At 38.4% G+C, this 19189-nt stretch overlaps 1 protein-coding gene across 1 annotated transcript in view; it reads right to left on the minus strand.

Annotated features, from left to right (window-relative positions):
* SMCHD1 (structural maintenance of chromosomes flexible hinge domain containing 1) overlaps window positions 1-19189 on the minus strand; it is a 75389-nt gene that overhangs the window by 37865 nt on the left and 18335 nt on the right. The window contains exons 13-21 of the mRNA XM_009582725.1: window positions 19062-19168; window positions 18704-18786; window positions 18435-18548; window positions 14441-14518; window positions 14239-14358; window positions 5811-5955; window positions 5480-5576; window positions 2160-2232; window positions 335-474 (exon numbers count right to left, since the gene is read on the minus strand). Of these exons, the coding sequence (XP_009581020.1) occupies window positions 335-474; window positions 2160-2232; window positions 5480-5576; window positions 5811-5955; window positions 14239-14358; window positions 14441-14518; window positions 18435-18548; window positions 18704-18786; window positions 19062-19168 (957 nt within the window). The remainder of the gene's footprint in view (window positions 1-334; window positions 475-2159; window positions 2233-5479; window positions 5577-5810; window positions 5956-14238; window positions 14359-14440; window positions 14519-18434; window positions 18549-18703; window positions 18787-19061; window positions 19169-19189) is intronic.

Raw genomic sequence — 19189 nt, forward strand, 5'->3', positions numbered from 1 at the left:
ATCAAAAGTAAGCTGTATGAAGTTTTTTTCCTGAACAAATTTTAGCATTGTACATGGCAAATATGACCTAAAATACATTAAAATTGTAGCTATGTATCCTCACATAATTTTCTCTTCCATTTCTAAGGCCAGGTTCCCCTGATTCTGAAACTTACTGAATGACTCATAATAGACGAGGCAAGAGAGTCACAGTTATGGCCACCAAGCTACAGAAACTTCAAAAGCATTACTGAAGATAGTAAATTCTATCTAGATGCCAAAATAGGCTCTTTTCCCAGCCCTTTAAAAAGCAAGTATCAAAAATCCTTATGACACGTAATAAAATGCAGTTTACCTTACAATGAACTATCAACTTCGGCTGTGCTGTTATATTTCCTGATTCATCCAGTACTTCAACCTGAAAGGGGAAAGCTGTACCATTTTCAATCTTTAGAACTTCAGAATCTGGTTTTACTTTCAATTGACGAGGAGGGCCTGTAAAAATGCACAGTTGCAGAACAGTGGTTATATTTTAGATAACTTACGAGACACTGGATTTCAGTTTTCGCTATCTCAAAAAGTTTTTAAAGCCAAGCTACCAAGGTATTTCTGGTAACAAACCATTTAGACCAATTCAGGTGTATTGGTTTACGCCGAGAAGTTCTAGACACTTCCTGTCCTTCAATACATACCACCTGCCAATCTTTTGAATGAATTCGGTAAGGAATAGTTAGACAAACATGATGAACTTCAGCACATACAAGGTGTAAACACATGATATAGTGCTATTTACATACTATACGGATTCACATTCATCAAAAAGAAACCTGGAGCTTTATCCTGACATATTAAAACCAAAGATATCAATGTTGAGATATCTGATCAATCACGATGTGCAGCAAAAAGCCACCACAGCTACAACTTGCATGCAAAGAAAAGCAAAAGAAAATTTTGTTGGCATTACTCGGATAGTAAAGTGAAGCTATTCAAGTAAGTCTACCCCCTGGAATATGTAATTAATTTTATCAGTCTTAAAAAAGAGAAGGAAGTAATAGATTACTATTAAAAGACAAGTTCTGAAGGAACAAAGGAGGCCATTTTTCAGAAACATCCTTTATACATCATTCATTAAAATTTCCATTTCAAACTCACTGGTCGAAGAAGAGTAAAGACTGAAATAGCTTTTATTCATTCCTTCCTCAAAAAACAGCTTTAAAAGCCAAGGATAAGTCCAATGAGAAGAAACAGGCAGTGAAGCATCTCTACATTGCCAAAAGCAAAAGATTCTAATGAAGGATGAAGTTGCCTTCAATCCAAGGTAAATAACTAAGCAATACACAATACAATCTGTCTCAAGTCAGATCATTCCACTCCATTTTCTACATGAAGCCTTAACTCCTCAAAAGATAAAGAATAATGGAATAAACTGTGCATTGTTGGTCTAACAGAGCTTGAAGTACACAATTTCTCTGCAAAATGAGATGGGAAAGCCTAAGTTTGGTAATCTGAGAGGCCAAAAATCAGCCTTCAAACTATGTATTATTTCCCAAATCCAGAAAAACCCAGGTAACAAGGGGTATTCATGTAAGGGAATCCTCAGTATTAAGACATCCACAAAACATAAAATTCTGGTAAGGGCAGTAGATTTACAGACTTCTATATTCCTCTCTTGGATTACAATAAAGTCAACATGTAACACAAAAAATTTCAGACACAATCCCAATTGCCAAAGCATCTCCCCTTTGCTGGGGTAAGAAACTGAATGAGCACTTACTCATTCACAAGATGTTTTCTACAGGGAGAACAGGTCAATGCAGATTAGTACAGGTTAAAGGGCTTAATGCTGAAGAAAATCGAGAAGATAAGAAATTCATTCATTCAATGGTGCTAGGTTAGAAAAAGATTTAAAATAATTAAAAAAAAGAAGTGAAAATTCAGTCTCAAGTAAGCAGACAAATTCCAGCTGCTAGAATAATAGACAAGATTGGGCTGCAAGTTTGATGTTATTCCTGCCAACAATGCCCTTAGCTTTATTTAGTTTCAGTCATCACTTGGATGAGCTAGAATACCCTTTTTTATGTCTTACTAAATATTTTACCTTCTTGGGAGAAGAAGCATTTCATTAATAGCATCAGAATAAAGTTCAACAGAAATTCACTAAATATTTTAAGGATACTTACCAGGCTGCAATCTTATTTTGAAGATTTGTGTGTCTTCTTTCAAACCAGGAAGAGTAACCTTCAGATTAAAGTTCTAATGAAAAGAATATTTTAAATATTAACCTTATACAAAACCATAAATTATCTCACATAGCCATGTCAATTCATACATACGTACATTTCAGCAGTCTACCCAAATTTTCTTGCACTGCTACATAAATAAAGGTTTTTTTCTCTATACTAAAATCTGTCTTTTTCATGTTATTACTCCCAGAGACGTTCGATTCAGGATTTGCATGTTAAACTACATGGTTCTAAAACCATTAAAAGCAGCTATCACAACTTGTGGTTTCCTGCTTAGAGGCTGTTTTAGTGGGGAAAAAAATACCAGTTCAAAAAAAGTAGTTTTAAAGAAAGGGTCTGCAAGTTCTGTGTTCATTATTCCTTAGCTAATAGCCTGAAGCAAGGCACCACAATTACTATCCATCTCATCTTTGAATAAGGCCATAAGAAAAACAACTGCTGTAGAACTGCATCACTAAAACTGATTTTCACATTAAAATCAGAGAATGAAGGAGTCTAATCAATAATCTTAAAAGCTCCAACTTTAAAAAACTAGTTGCACTGCAGACATGTGAATTTCATATTTTATATATTTGAGAATATTTAGTTGCAATTCATGAATTGTCATTTTTACATGTTCAGAAATGCTGCCTCTGGAAAAGTTTAGATTCATAATCCTGGCTTATGCCCTTCCCATGTCTGACAGGGTATGTGCAACATTAACACCTTGTAGATTGGATGAAAACAATCAGACAATTCTTTTGGTTTGCCAGGTAAGAGAAGCAGAAAGTGCAATGAGGCCTGGGCAGGTGCATCACAACTGCAGTCACATCAAACATATGAGCTCCCCAGCTGATGCTGGCCACACAGGTGCATGAAAACTCTCCAGCTCTGACCAGCCAGCCAACCATACTGGTCTGTCTGCAAGCCAAGCAGCAAATATCAGCTGGAGCCTCATTAAACCAAATAATGAATCATGAGAAAAGGGGAAGGCAAAATATACTAAAGTTACATGTTGGGGGACTGGAGGGAAAAAAAAAAAGGGGTGGGGTGGGGAAATAAGGTAGGAAATAAAAACATAGGAAACCAGTATAGCTGATAACTGCCGTTTAATGTTAGTAATGTTACTGAATTCTTCAGTAGTTCATTCAATCAAGATTTGTATTCATGCACTAGATACTCCTCCTACGCTTCCCTTCTTTTAGTTTCAATCCCTTTTCTGCAATACTGATTTTATACTTAATACTCTCTTCTTAATACTGCACTATTTTCTGCCTCTAATTAATCAGTTTACATCTTTAACTTCATTCCTTTTAATCTTTCAACATCTGGGTCCTCTAGGGAAGTTCTTTTCCCTTATCCTTCATGATCCCTTTATCTACTTTCCTTTTGCTTTCAAGTCTGCTTCTATGTATACTGTAGTACTTTAAAATGAAAAGAATAAAAAAGAAATACTGTTTTCCTTTTTTAAACTCCTTTCTTCACCCTTCTCCTGACTGAATTCAAAATCCTATAAGGGAGCAGTCTTCTTGATATTGCTTACACACTTGCCTTAAAATTTCCTCTTTGATTCCACCCACAAAACATGCTTCTTTCTGTCTTGACTGGTTTGGGTGGAATTAAATCAATGACTACAGAAGCAAACAAAGTCTGCTTTCTCTTTCTTTTTTATCAGTGCTTCCTTCACTGATGACTGTGATATTCTGTATTTCCTATCTCAATCAAATTTCTCTTCTCCATTTGGCATGATTATTCCTTCAACATTTTTTTCCTTACTCCTTTCTCTGAAAAACATTAATTTTTTCCATGCTCTCCATTTCTTCCTCTCTCATTCACTTTTTCTTTCTAAATTCTTTCCAGAATCCTATTACTAGCTGTTTCTCTGAGATATTTTAGCTGTTCTGCTACCATTTCAAAATCAACTTTTAAGGTGCTGAAAATTTCTCCTATGTTCTTCTCTGCTTCTTATTTTAAATTAAGCACTGAAAATTACACTGTATTTATGTTTTTAAATTATCTGTTGTCTTTAGTCTGTTGTCCCACCATCCTGGCTTTTTGCCATTATTTTTCATTACCATCTTAAACAGTCCTTTCTTCATATAAATTAGAACTGCTACTTTCAGTGGCAGTTCCTGTACTGCCTCCAACATTTTATGCAATTAAGCAACGTGAGAAAATAACACCCATTCTTTTCCATTATTATGGTATGGTATAATTTCTGTACTGCAAGTTCCTTAAATGACTCTTGGTCTTGCCCCTCACCAAATTTATGTCTTGCCACAGCCTGGCACTTTTGCTCTTACACACTTTATTTCCCAAAATCCAACTCTATCTTCTGTCATTATTCTTGCCCTTCACCTTAAATTCTGAGCTTTACCTACAAAATTTATTACATTCAACACCCTCCAGTTTTCAATAAGCAGGTATATGCTCCCTCTTCTTTTTACACACGTTTCCACCAGCAACATTATTTGCTTTTTTCTAAGCAACAATAGCAACAGTATAATGAGGTATCTTCAGCTACCCCAGTTCCTAGCTTTGTCTTTACTATGCTAGACTGCAAGACTAAATGAAAGGATTAGGACCTGGTTACAATACTGTGTAAAAATGCCACATACGTGATTTCAAAACTATTTTTTAAAATCTTCAAATCTATATCAATCGGAAGCATTAAGATCTGTTTTATGAAAGAAATCTTTTTAGCATGTAACATATGTTTTTGTTTTTACAGTGAATTAGCAGCTTGACTAGGTGCTGAGAATCCATCAGTAACAGGTTGGATTTGGATGACATGTATTTGCTACAGAAGTGAAAACAGCATTTTGGAAACGTCTAGAGAAGCTTGAGTAGATACCACTCATATTAACTATTACTGCTCATCATCTCAACTACAAGAATGGAAGATTTCAATGCTCCCTATGCTATTTCAGTGTAAAAGTCACCAGGATGATTTGGCTTAAACCAATTTCAGCACCAGTTTAAACTAAGACAACTGATTTAGCATGCTGGGTACGCTTTATCACACATCCATGTGTCGCTCAGCCCATCCAGCTCCAGTCCCATCAGCTAACAGAATGCAGTGGTGGGAAAGACAAATTGTTCCAGGTAGAGCTGTAAGAAACCGTTTGAAAATATCCCGAGAAACACCTGTAGTCATTACTGTAGATCAAACTTAGATAACACTATGTGACAATCCATTTTACAATAAAATTATTTGCTCTGTGCCTTTTTTTTTTTTTTTTAAATATGTTACTTCAAATTTAAATTCATTAGCCTACCTTGCCCTGGCAACTATTTATACAGCCTTTAGCAGTGACACCCTTGATGATGCACTTTGTTCCTGCAGTTATTTCTTCATACTGCAGTGTCAATCCACTAGAAAAATACATAGAAAACAAAACAGAATCAATTTAAAAATAAACACAGTGTTTTAATATACAAGATACTTTCAGATATTCTTATGGAAACAAAAGCAAAAATGCCAGTTAATTTATGTGAAAAGCATCCAGTGTATCACTTGGACAAACCCCAAAGAATTACTATATTAATGTCACATGAAGAAAGGCCAAAAAAAAAAAAAAGAATAAAAAAAAGAAATGGTTGAATTACCTAGCTTCAAGAATTGGTTTAACGTCAGTTGTCAACTGTGTTGCATGACCAAATTCATCCTGCAATTCCAAAGGAATATTAAAAGGTACTCCAACTCGAAAAGGAAGCTCCAAAAGACCCACTGAAAATTTCTCTGGTTTACCCTCTAAGAGAAAAGAATAATACATTTTTAGAAGGAATTATGTGTGTTCATCGGCATTTTCTTAGTTAAGGCTGCAATTAAGTGGTTTTCAGCCTCGAAGTGAATAGGCTGTTCAGAATACTGTTGTAACCAACATCATGGTTTATTGATTGATCCTCTTTTTTTAACTTACCCTAACATAGAAACAATAGTTAAAATGTAATAGCAGTAGACTACAGTATGAGAAACATAACAGGACAGCCAAAACTTCCAAAGTACTTAGAACATCAATACAGCACCTGAAAGTGGGTAAGTTCCTTATGGACAGCTTTTCTTAAACATTTAATTGCTTTAATTCTGTTTAAAAAAAAAAAAAAAAAAAATCATTCTTGCAACAAAACGTTTTCGTTCTGCAACTATCCCAAATTTGAGAGATAAAGATGAATAACGTTCTTTGAAAAAGAAATGTGAGTGCATCCTTCCTGTGAAATCTGGCCCTGTTAGACTGCCTCCAATTAGGCAATAAATACCGAGACCAAACATAGCAGTACAAAGGGGAGCTTGTAAATCAGAGTAATGTTTTGTGGAATCAAACTGTCTTGGCCAGGTGACCTTTGAAAAAAGAAGCAATACAGTGCTGAGCTAAATGGTAGATAAATATCCTATCAAATTATTTCAGACTCAAATTAAGAACTACTTTCACTACCTACCGGTGTCATTATCATGGAGTTTCTTTTGTACAAGAGATGTGAAAATCATAGGGGGAGGGAAAATGTTACCTTGTATTGGCCAAAATTATTTATCAGTTACAACAACAACAAAAAGACCTCAACCTTACAATGTTTACAATTTACAAGTGAATGATAAAACTGTAAAATGATTTGACAAAATAATAGTAAAAGAACTTCTGCACTGTCAAAATGAGTAACTACCGAAAGAACGTGTCTGAACTGAAACCACAAAACTTATAGATGGACTTAGGAAGTTCAGTTTTAACTGGCATTTATGATGATTTTTTAGCTTACCAAGAAGAACTGTAAACACTAAGCAACAACCTGCTATTAGAGAAATAAAATAATTTGTTTCTCAGACAAAAAAGCTATTGATTTCAGCTTAGATTTTAATTGTTCTTTTCTGGATTTTTAGAATCTATACACATAGAAAGTCACACAAATGCTAATATTTTGGAATAACGAGCGTAAGGATTTATGGCTGCCTCTGAGACAACACAAAACATTGCAAAAAACAAAGACTTGAAATATTCACTTTTCAAGACTGAAGATATTAAAAATGTCAAATTATCTTCTGACTAGATAAAAAAGCAGCAACAGATAGCAAAAGTTGCTTTTGGTACCCCTTGTGTTAAAAGTAGCAAACTATTAGTTCATTAGATTTTTAGAGTGTATATTCCTTTCCAAGGAGATTTGTTAATTTCAATTGCTATGGCCAAAAGAACCTTTAATTGAAGGCTGCCATACTGGGGAAAGCCACAATACTATTGAAAAAGAATTTTAAAAATACAGAATGCAACTTTGCAACTTTTAAGATTGTCTTTTTGCTTTGATAAAGAGATAAAGAAGGAGCAGACAAGGTTCATTTATGTATTCGTTCAGAGAAAGAGATCTTTCTTCTTCTTTTCTTGGAACTTCACAGAAGTATCTTGAGACTTCAATGCCAGGTTTTCAGACATATGTTTAAATAATTACTCTTTTCAAGTAATGCCAAACATTTTTTCTGTATTCTCATACAAGAATACCTCTTTCCATTCTGCCGATAATACTTTTGCAGAGGCTTTTAGAAGAAAATGCTACAAAGAACTCTTTTCTGCCTAAAGGGTTTGCATTCAAAGCCTCTAGTTTTGTGGAAAAAAAAGGAGGCTACCGGAAGCATCTATTTTTTCTTGATCTTCTGGAAACAGATGTTAGCCCTACCTCCCGAACTTGTGATGCAAATACCCATTTTAATATTAAATGCAAAGGAAGTAGTATTTTTTGTCTCCCCCCCTTCCCGTCCCCTTGTAGATAAAGCTTACGGAATGGTTGAGGTTTGAAGGGTTCTCTGGAGATCATCTTATGCAACGGCCCTGGCTCAAGCAGGGCCACCTAGAGCCAGCTGCCCAGGAACATGTCCAGGCAGCTTCTGAATATCCCCGAGAATGGAGACGCCACAACCTCTTGGGCAACCTGTGCCAGTGTTTGGACAACTTGTGCCTGTGCTTCGTCAGACTCACAGTGAAAAAGTGTTTCCTGATGTTCGGAGGGAACCTCCTGTGTTTCAATGTGTGCCCATGCCTCTGGTCCTGTCACTGGGCACCTCTGAAAAGAGCCTGACTCCATCTTCTTTACACTCTCCCTTCAGCTATTTATAGAATTGATAAGATCTCCATGAATCCTCTCTTCTCCAGGCGTAGCAGCCCCTGCTCTCCCAGCCTTTCTTCATATGAGATGCACCAGTCCCTTCATCATTTTCATGGCCCTTTGCTAGACTGTCTCCAGTACATCCATGTCTCTGTGTTGTAATGTAATGTGCCCAGAACTGGACAGAGTGCTCCAGTTGCGGCCTCACCAGCGCTGAGTAGAGGGGAATGATCATCTCCCTCAACCTGCTGGCAACACTCCTCCTAGTGCAGCCCAAGACACTGTTGCTCTTCTTTGCAGCAAGGGCACACTGCTGGCTCATGTTCACCCTATTGTCCACCAGGACCCCCAGGTCCTTTTCTGCAAAGCTGCCTTCCAGTCAGTTGGGTGCCAGCCTGTACTGGTGCATGGGGTTGTTCTTCCCCAGGTGTACTCCCCCTTGTTGAACTTCATGAGGTTCCTGTCAGCCCATTTCTCCATCCTGTTGAGGTCCCTCTGAATGGCAGCACAACTCTCTGGTGTATCAGCCACTCCTCCCCGGTTTGTGTCATCAGCAATCTTGCTGAGGGTGCACTCTGCCCCATCATCCAGATCATTAATGAAGATGTTAAACAGGATCAGACCCACTATTGACCCTATTGACCCCTGGGGTAACCACTAGTTACTGGCCTCCAACTAGACTTCGTGCCATTGATCACCACTCTCTGAGCCCAGCCGTTCTGCCAGTTGTCAGTCCACCTCACTGTCTGCTCATCCAGCCCATACTTCATCAGCTTCAATATGAGGATCTTATCGGAGACAGTGCTGAAAGCCTTACTGAAGTCTAGGTAGACAACATCTACTGCTCACCCCTCATCTACCAAGCTAGTCCTTTCATCATAGAACGTGAATCCATGCCAGCTACTACTGATGATCTTCTTGTCCTTCATGTGCCTGGAAACGGTTTCAAGGATTAGTTGCTCCATCACCTTCCCAGAGATCGAGATGAAGCTGACTGGCCTGTAGTTCTGTGGGTCCTCCTTCTTGCCGTTTCTGAAGACAGGAGTGACATCTGCTTTCCTCCAATTATCAGGCGGTTCTCCCAATTGCCATGATTATTCAATTACGGAGAGTGGCCTCACAATCAGCCAGCTCTCTCTGCCTCACGTGTGCACCCCATCATGGCCCATGGACTTATATATGACCAGTTTGCTTAGGTATTCCCTGACCTGATCCTCTTCCACCAAGGGTATATCTTCCTTGCTCCAGACCTTCCACCGGTCTCTGGGGCCTGGGATTCCTGAAGGTCCATCTTGCTAATAAATATTGAGGCAAAGAAGTTGCTCGGAATCTCAGCCTTTTCCATGTCCTGTGTCCCCTGCGTCATTCAACAGTGGGCCCACGTCTATCCCAGTCAATCTTTTGTCACCTATGTATTTACAGAAGCCCATCTTGTTGCCTTTGATATCCCTTGCCAGGGATTCCAGTTTCAATTCCAATTGGTCTTTGGCTTTCCTAACCCCATTCCTTCATGCTTGGAGAGTCTCTCTGTATTCCTCCCAGGTTACCTGTCCCCGCTTCCACCTTCTATATACTTCTTTTTTGTGTTGAATTTTGCCAGCAGTTCTGTGTTCATCCATGCAGGCCTCCTGGCATTTTTGCCCGACTTCCTATTCATTGGGATGGACTAGACTTGAGCTTGGAGGAAGTGATCTGTGATTAACCAGCTTTCTTGGGCCCCCTTTCCATCCAGGGCCTTATCCCATGAAACTCCACCAGGCAGATCTTTGAGGAGGCCAAAGTCTTCTCTCCTGAAGTTCAGGATTGTGAGCTTCCTTTTTGTCCTTCTTCTTCCTTTGACGATCCTGAACTCTACTATCTCATGGTCACAGCAGCCAAGGCTGCCTTCAACCTTCACACCCCCAGTGAGCCCTCCTTGTTTGTGAGTATGAGGTCCAGCAGAGCACCTCTCCTTGTTGGTTCCTCTATCACTTGAGTCAGGAAGTCGTCATTGATGCACTCCAGGAACCTCCTGGATTGCTTATGCCCTGCTGTGTTGTCCCTCCAGCAGATATTGGGGTGGTTGAAGTTCCCCACAAAGGCCAGGGTCTGCAAACATGATGCTGCTTCTGGCTGTCTGTAAAAGACCTCATCCACTTGTTCTTCTTGGTCAGATGGCCTATAGCAGACACCCACTACAGCGTCATCCATACTGGTTTGCTCTTTAATCCTCACTCATAAGATCTCAGTTGGCTCATCATCCATCCCCAGGCAGAGCTCCATGCATTCCAGCTGTTCTCTTTCATAAAGGGCATCTTCACCTCCTTGTTTGCCTGGTCTGTCTTTCCTAAAGAGCCTGTATCCATTGCAACATTCCAGTTATGTGAGCCATCCCACCACGTCCCCATGATTCTAGCAATTCATAGCCCTGCTGTCTCTAACTCATCATGTTTATTCCCCATGCTGCATGCACTAGTGTACATGCAGTTCAGAGACGCACCAAAGCACGCTGATCTCCCATAAAGGGTTTTGGCGACTTCTCCATTACTTCCTTGCATACATGCAAATGCTGGAGGTGAGCCCAATTCAGCCCCATTTTGGTGACTTTGTTGATTTTGTGATTTTTCTATCACATCACTCCAGGCCCTTTGCTCGTCAACCATGTCCATCACTCCCTCATAGGGCTGCTGGTAACTCTCTTCCTCCCCTGTCGTTCCTAGTTTAATTTCGGCTTGGTTTTTGCCACTTCAGAAAAAGGCAAAGTCCAGCACGGCAAAAGGGCTGAACAAAACTTTTTCTTTTGAAATGGAGACTGAGAGTCAGAGACCAAAAGAAGATCTATTTTTTTAATGTATGTAGGCGACAAATTTTTTGATTACTATGTAGAAGCACACTTACATAAAAGGATGAATCTTGGTGACAAAATGGAGTAGGGGATGTATAATCCGTAGTTAGCATGTATTTTTGCAAATTAATTTAGCAAGTAAATAACTACAGATTTTCTTTAAGATGAATTATGATGTACAAAATCAAAAGTACAGATTTTTTTTTTTAAATCCTATGAAATCTCATTTACAGATAACATACTACTCCTTTATAACTGAAAAATGAGTTGTGTTTCATATTTCTGGACAGATTCTGGACTTCAAACTAGTCTACAGCTTTACCTTTTTTCATAAATATATGCCTATTTTCCCTGGAAAGAAAAGAAATAAAGCTTCTTCAGAGAATCATAGAATCATTTAGGTTGGAAAAGATCTTTAAGATCATCAAGCCCAACCGTTAACCTAACACTGCCAAGTCCACCACTAAACCATGTCCCTAAGCACCACATCTACACGTCTTTTAAATACGTCCAGGGATGGTGACTCAACCATTTCCCTGGGCAGCCTGTTCCAATGCTTGACAACCCTTTCGGTGAAGAAGTTTTTTCTAATATAGAACTGAAACCTCCCCTGGCGCAACTTGAGGCCATTTCCTCGTCCTATCGCTTGTTACTTGGGAGAAGAGAACGACACCCACCTGGCTATAACCTCCTTTCAGGTAATTGTAGAGCGCAATGAGGTCTCCCCTCAGCCTCCTCTTCTCCAGGCTAAACAGCCCCAGTTCCCTCAGCCACTCCTCATAAGACTTGTGCTCCAGACCCTTCACCAGCTTCGTTGCCCTTCTTTGGACATGCTCCAGCACCTCAATGTCTATTTTGTAGAGAAGGGCCCAAAACTGAACACAGTATTTGAGGTGCGGCCTCACCCCTGCTGAGTATAGGGGCACGATCACTTCCCTCCTTCCAGCCCTTCTTGTAGATGGGTGTCACATTTGCTAACCTCCAGTCAACTGGGACCTCCCCGGTTAGCCAGGACTGCTGATAAAGGATTGAAAGTGGCTTGGTGATCACTTTCGCCAGCTCCCTCAGTACCCTTGGGTGGATCCCATCCGGCCCCATAGCCTTGTGTGTGTCTAAGTGGTGTAGCAGGTCACTAACCATTTCCCCTTGGATTATGGGGGCTTCATTCTGCTCCCCATCCCTGTCTTCCAGCTCAGAGGGCTGGGTACCTGCAGAACAACTGGTCTTACTACTAAAGACTGAGGCAAAGAAGGCATTAAGTACCTCAGACGTTTCCTCATCCTTTGTCACTGTGTTTCCTACCACATCCAATAAAGGATGGAGATTCTCCTTAGCCCTCCTTTTGTTGCTAATGTATGTATAGAAACATTTTTTATTGTCTGTTACGGAAGCAGCCAGATTAAGTTCTAGCTGGGCTTTGGCCCTACTCATTTTCTCCCTGCCTAACCTCATGACATCCTTGCAGTCCTCCTGAGTGGCCTGTCCCTTCTTCCAAAGGTCATAAACTCTCCTTTTTTTCCTGAGTTCCAGCCAAAGCTCTCTGTTCAGCCAGGCCGGTCTTCCTCCCCGCCAGCTCGTCTTTCGGCACATTGGGACGGCCTACTCCTGCACCTTTAAGATTTCTTTCTTGAAGAACCTCCAGCCTTCCTGCACTCCTTTGCTCTTCAGGACTGCCTCCCAAGGGACTCTGTCAACCAGTCTCCTAAACAGGCCAAAGTTTGCCCTCTGGAAGTCCAAGGTGGCAGTTCTGCTGACCCCCCTCCTTACGTCTCCGAGAATCGAAAACTCTATCGTTTTGTGACCGCTAACTATGACCAAGACAGCCTCCAACCATCATATCACCCACAAGCCCTCCTCTGTTTGCAAATAACAGGTCCAGCGGGGCGCCTTCCCTAGTTGGCTCATTCACCAGCTGTGTCAGGAGGTTATCTCCCATACACTCCAGGAACCTCCTAGACTGTTTCCTCTCTGCTGTATTATATTTCCAGCAGACATCTGGTAAGTTGAAGTCCCCCACAAGAACAAGGGCTAACGATTGTAAGACTTCTCCCAGCTGCTTACAGAATATTTCACCTGCCTCTTCATCTTGGTTGGGTGGTCTGTAAAAGGCTCCCAGCATGACATCTGCCTTGTTGGCCTTACCCATAAACATTCAACCCTATCGTCACCATCATCAAGCTCTAGACTGTCAAAACACTCCCAAACATACAGGGCTACCCCACCACCTCTCCTTCCTTGCCTATGCCTTCTGAAAAAAGTTTATAGCCATTCAAGAAAGGCTTATAAACAAAAACTAACCAGCCACTAACAGACAAATGCACACAAATAAATCAGGAAATAAAATTAACATCTCAGAGGATGAAAGAAACAGGACTAAAAAGGCTGTACCAGAAACATGATGTAACTGTACACTGTGTATCTTATGGTCTTCAACAGTGCCATTAAAATCGGAATCTATGAATTTTCTTGGGCAGATACGATCAGTCACATACTATTTAGGCCACATACATACATACCAGAGTGTATGGCAGGACAGAGTAACATCAGACATATTTAACAGTATTATTTCTATTCTGGTATTCCAGTAAGTATTTTATGATGGTTAATCCAAAGATACACACCCATTATAACTGAATGCATAGGATTCTCCTTTTAATTAAAAAAAAAAAAAAAGATACCTCAATCTCAACATGCATATTTTATATGCATAACGTTTTTGAATGAGTTTCTCTCTGTGGTTTATGCATGAAAGTTGGCCTAATGAATACTAGCTTTATGAAAGAATATTTATGCCAATGGCATGAGGAAAAAGGGTGATTCTAATTAAGTAAAAGTTTATTTTTATTAAGTACGTTTAGGAAAGTTCACATCAGGGGATAGATTTTGATTCCATCAACACTTTTTTGTAAAACTGATGGAATAGCAGAGCCAACACATTATAGGTGAGATCAAAACCTATTAGACAAAAAATTATTTTTTCCTCAAAATACTTCATATTTGACATGCAAATGCTACTTTTCAGTGCTGAAAATTACCTCTCAACTAAAACATGAATAATTTTGATATACAATGAATCAAATGGAAACATTGAAAGTAGAAGAAAATTGGCATGACTGGAATTCTTACCTATAATAGTAAATTTAAATATTTTAGACGGTAGAGGCCTTCCTGCGTAAGTGTCTGCATTACTTTCATTCAACACTACTTGCAGTTTCAAGGTGTAGTTCCCAAGTTTCTGAAGATTTTCTAAATAGAAATACAAACACAATTAGAAAGAAAAAAAAGTAAAGTTATAAATAAACTGAAAATATTGCATATGTGAACTTACCCATTTTTTTAAACCAGTACGGCCATTTGCCTCCATGCTGACTGATATGGGAAATTATTTCTTTATTCCCACTAGGTGCTGCAAAACAAACAATTAGCTACATGTATTTAGATTTTACACCATAATTCTTCATTTTTTCAAGTATTATTATCACTCATTATTAAGTATTACTCTCACTTCTAAATCTAATAAATATAAATTCAGCTTCACAATTAATCACGTTGATCACAGCTAAAAAAAAAAAGAATTCCCTACTTAATCCCATTTTAATTAAAAATTGCTAGCCTCAGACCTGAAAGTTGCAGGTTTGTAAAGCTGAATTTTATTAGCTCTTTGGTTATATGTTCCCCGTTAAGTCTGAGCACTTGTAAGCTGTGCACTCCCTGCTGGCAACCGATCAACTTGACAAATGACCATAACAAATTAGCTTAAATGGGAGCAATGGTAAAAACGTGCAGTTGACTGAACGTATAATCAAGGTAAAAAGAACATTCCTTTTTTGCTCCAAATTATTGTATGTGTCTTTATAAACACTTCTGCAGCATTAAGACACATTCAAAAAGAGGACACACTGAACCTTTGAGGCAATTTTTTAGTGACAGGTTCTATAACATAAGATAAATACAGGAATACGATTTATTGTTTGAAACTTCAAGAGGCATTAATATATTTGTTTTTCAAAACATAATTTAGAATAAATACAGAATGTGACTACAATAAGACTACACAGAATAAAAAGAAATGCAGTAAAAATATACATCGTTCTATAGCTAAGTATAACTGTTTCAGATCTTGTTCTTGCACCAAATTGCATACATAAGATAAAGTAACAGTTGTCAACTTTCTTAGGTGTATTTCTTTGAATGTGTAATTCTGGAATATTGGATTATTAAAATAAATTTTGATGGTGCTTTGTAGTAAGAGCTAATTCAGTTTTCTTTATTGGGTTTTCTTCCACCTTTGGTAGTTACTAACACTGAGAAAATAGAACTTCTCAAGTGAGTGCAGTTTTCATATTGCAGCATTAACTGCCACCAAGTTAAACTGAAAGTCTGTATTATGCAAGATGCACAACTGGAAGATGCACACCTTTCTTCTTGTATTGCCCCAATTTAGATAGATAATCTAAGGTGGAAATTTATCTATAGGAAGTGAAGGAAGTTTAATACTTCCGTGCACAGTGATACACAACAGATGACAATAAAACAAATGGGATCTTGGAAGAGAACAAATGAGAAAACCCTGGCTTTTAAAGGCAGGACTGTTACGTTCTGATGTTCTCTTCTGAAAGAGGAGACAAATCCAAGAGCAGTTCTGCGCAAGAAAGTTATCAGGTATGTCTGATGTTGTTGTTGTGGTCTCTGTGATGAAAAAACATCCTGATGTTTTATTTGAACAACAGACTAAATTATTTCAGTAGAGCCACATGCAAAGATTTAGAACTTTCTTGGGAATTTCTCCATTTTTCCCTTTGGTAGAGGAAAAGCCCTTCAAACACTTTGCATTAGTAGTGATTAATGAATTCTCCGCTGTTGTTTTGCTAGAAAGCACCATTAGGACTTCCTAACCACCATGTTCTTTTCTTGACACTTCCACAGAAACATATTTATGAATATTACCAATTACAATCACTGAGATATGGAAGGCTGCACTTGGTGCGAACTGCGTACTGCAAACAGCACAAGAAATTAAGTTTTTATAGACACTGTAGGGTTTTGGAAAAAATACAAACCTGAGGCTAAATTATTTAAATTTGGTTGGTTTTCCTCATGCAGAAACAGAAGAGAATTCTCATTCATTGTTGCAGGTTTTTTCTTTTTGTTTATTGTATGAAACCTTTTGGAAACAAATGTTCTTCTAGAGACAAAAGGTACCTTTTACTCACAGCATTACTATAGCACCAATGTTTTCTTCTCATATAAACAAGGTTGCCACGTATAATATTCTGAAAACAACGGATAACTAAATGTCCCTGCTATGGTATAATATAAATCCATGGAGGGTACAGATAGAGGAAAAACGTCTGTAATTTTGTTTCAAATGACATATTAATAGTCAATAGCCATAGCCTTCCTGAACTGGGAGAATTCAATGGTGCATGTGTGAGAGAGACACGAATCTGAACAGCATCTCCCATTGTGATTTACATGAGAGAAGTGGCAAGATAATTGTTTGGTCAGAAGAACAGTCATCTAAGTTCTAAAATAAATACTTCAGTGATGAAAACAGTTTGTTGAAGAGCTCAAAAACCTGAAAAGATGCCTCACCATTGCCATGGATTGCCACAGCACCTACTTGAGTATTTTAACAGAGGTACCCGCAATTTAATTAAGTAATCAGGAGTCATTTAAAAATAATCTTCTGAGACAGAAATGCTTATTTCTCAGCCTCAGCTTAGACAACAACCACCCAGGTGACTTTGAAAAAAAAAAAATTCCCAGAACCCAGCTTTCCTGGCAGCCTCCTTCCATCAACCCTAACATGAAATTTTAGAGTGAGCCTTAGAGAAACAACCTGCTGATGGCCCAGGAAAAAAACCAACACATCCAAACAAGAAAAAAAAAAACAAAAACCCAAAAACCTCACAGCCCTGTTCTCCTGGCAGTCCATGCCTCCCTTTGGCAGACACCTTCTATAGGCAGTCTCTTTTTCTTTATCCTACTCTTTCATTTGGTAGCCCCTTTCTGTTCCTGCTCCACCTAGACCCTTCAGCTTTCTTCTTCTCTCAGCTCTAACCCATAACCCCAACTTTATTTTTTGGCCAAACCTTACAAGCCCCACCTCATCATGGCCCAGATAAAAAATTTCTCATATCCCAGCTGTCTTGCCAGCCCTTGCCTCCCTTATTCAAACCCTGGGCAAGGTGCTCCTGCCATCCCCCAGACAAGAAGTTTCTCACAGTCTAGTTCTCCTGCTATCCCACCCTTTCCTTTGGAAGCTCCTTTTATCCCCACTGGACCCCTCAACTTTATCATTCTCTCAACCCTAATTCAAACCCTAATTTTGAATCAAACCTTGTATAAAGCTCCCCAGTAACAGACTAGATAAGAAGTTTCTCATAGCTCAACTCTCTTGCCAGTCCACAGTATATTTTGCCAGGTATTCCACTCTTCAAAAGAGAAGAGGAACTTTTTGTACATTGTAAGATGTTTGCTGTTGGCCTTCATATGGGCGTAACCATGTTAGTACAAATGAGAGCTTTATATTACAAGAAAGACTAGGGGTTTGACAGGTATGCCATGCCCAAACTGTCACTTACAGGACTTATTCATTGTTCTGGTGAAGAACAGGGGGATTACACTAGTGATTCCTCAATTGACTAGAGACAAAAGTTAAGATAAGAAGCAGTAAAAACAGTTGTAAGTACAAATTTCCATCAATGAATCAAAGTGGTCAGGAGGCACGAAATGTCTGAATTGAAGAACTGCATTCTCCCTGAGGCAGTGTTCTAATTCTGTGTTCAACACACAACTGAGTAACTTCAGCTGCCTCAGAGAGAATGCAATTCTTCAACAAATGCAATGTAAGAATATCAAGTGAAACACCCATAAAATGGAAACCACAAAACAGTAATTCACAAGAAATTTGATTTTTTTTTTTAAATTCTGAAGTGACTTTACATTAGCTACTAAACAAGCCTGGTCTCTACTTCTATGCAGCACACGTGAATTTCTATGTTAATTACAGAAACATAATCCATTTTAACCATGTTCTTATGCGTATTGGAATTGATAGGTTCTCCTTACATGTGACAGAAGATGTCATCATAATACAGCATTAAGACATTAAACATTTGGCACTGAAGCAACTGTCATTTCATGAAATGTGGCTTTGGAGTACTACATGCTCTGATGGGATATTGTCCTTAAAATTAACAGCTATATCCATCTATCAAATTCTAATATGTATTATATGTAGATACACAAAGAAATACATTATCCATTATGCATTTTTCAAATAATAAAGACTCAGTTAAATATACTGAAATACTTACAATGTAAAATAACCTTGAGTTCAACAAGAAGTTTCTTTGAACCTCCGTGGCTTGTACCTGGAAGTTTTTGCATTGCTTCTCCTTTTTTATTCAAAATTACTATTCTTAGTGCTCCTGTATTTAAAAGGAAAAATTATGGACTTTTAAAATATGCTGTGTATTGTAAGTGATTGGAGATTTCTGTATGCTTGTTCTTTTTTAACAAGAGTGCATGATGTATTTTTAAATTGACATTTTACTTTTTAGTATTTGGAAGAAAAGAAATATACCTATTGGTGTGCCAGCAAATCTTGTTTCATTTGGTAATAATTCATCTCCTTCAGGCCATGTTACTGATAATTTGTCAGGAAGTCTAGTGAAAAAGAAAGAATGAACAGTTTTTCTGTGAGATAAAAAACAGGATAATTTATCTTTAGTACAATATACACAAAGCTATTTTTTTGGGGGAGAAAAAAAAAACCCTGAACTATTTCTTCTTTATTTAGAGTTCTAGTTTTTTTTGTTTCTACTGAAACAGTGGACTGCTTTCCCATTTGGGAATAAAACTGAACTTTTTTTTGTTCCTGAAGAAATACTAAAACTAGTATTAGGAACTCCTCCAGTAAATAATTACAATTTAGAGCTTACCTTGCCATTTCATCCTCTATGTATTTTTTAACAGCTTTGTCAGACACTGTTCTGTCAAGTTTTGAGATTGGAATAGTCTTCATTTCAGCATACAATGCCTGAGGTTCCTGAAAAAAATTGAGTGCAGT

The sequence above is a fragment of the Fulmarus glacialis genome, unplaced genomic scaffold, assembly GCF_000690835.1.
Source record: "Fulmarus glacialis isolate BGI_N327 unplaced genomic scaffold, ASM69083v1 scaffold3838, whole genome shotgun sequence".
NCBI lineage: Eukaryota > Metazoa > Chordata > Aves > Procellariiformes > Procellariidae > Fulmarus > Fulmarus glacialis.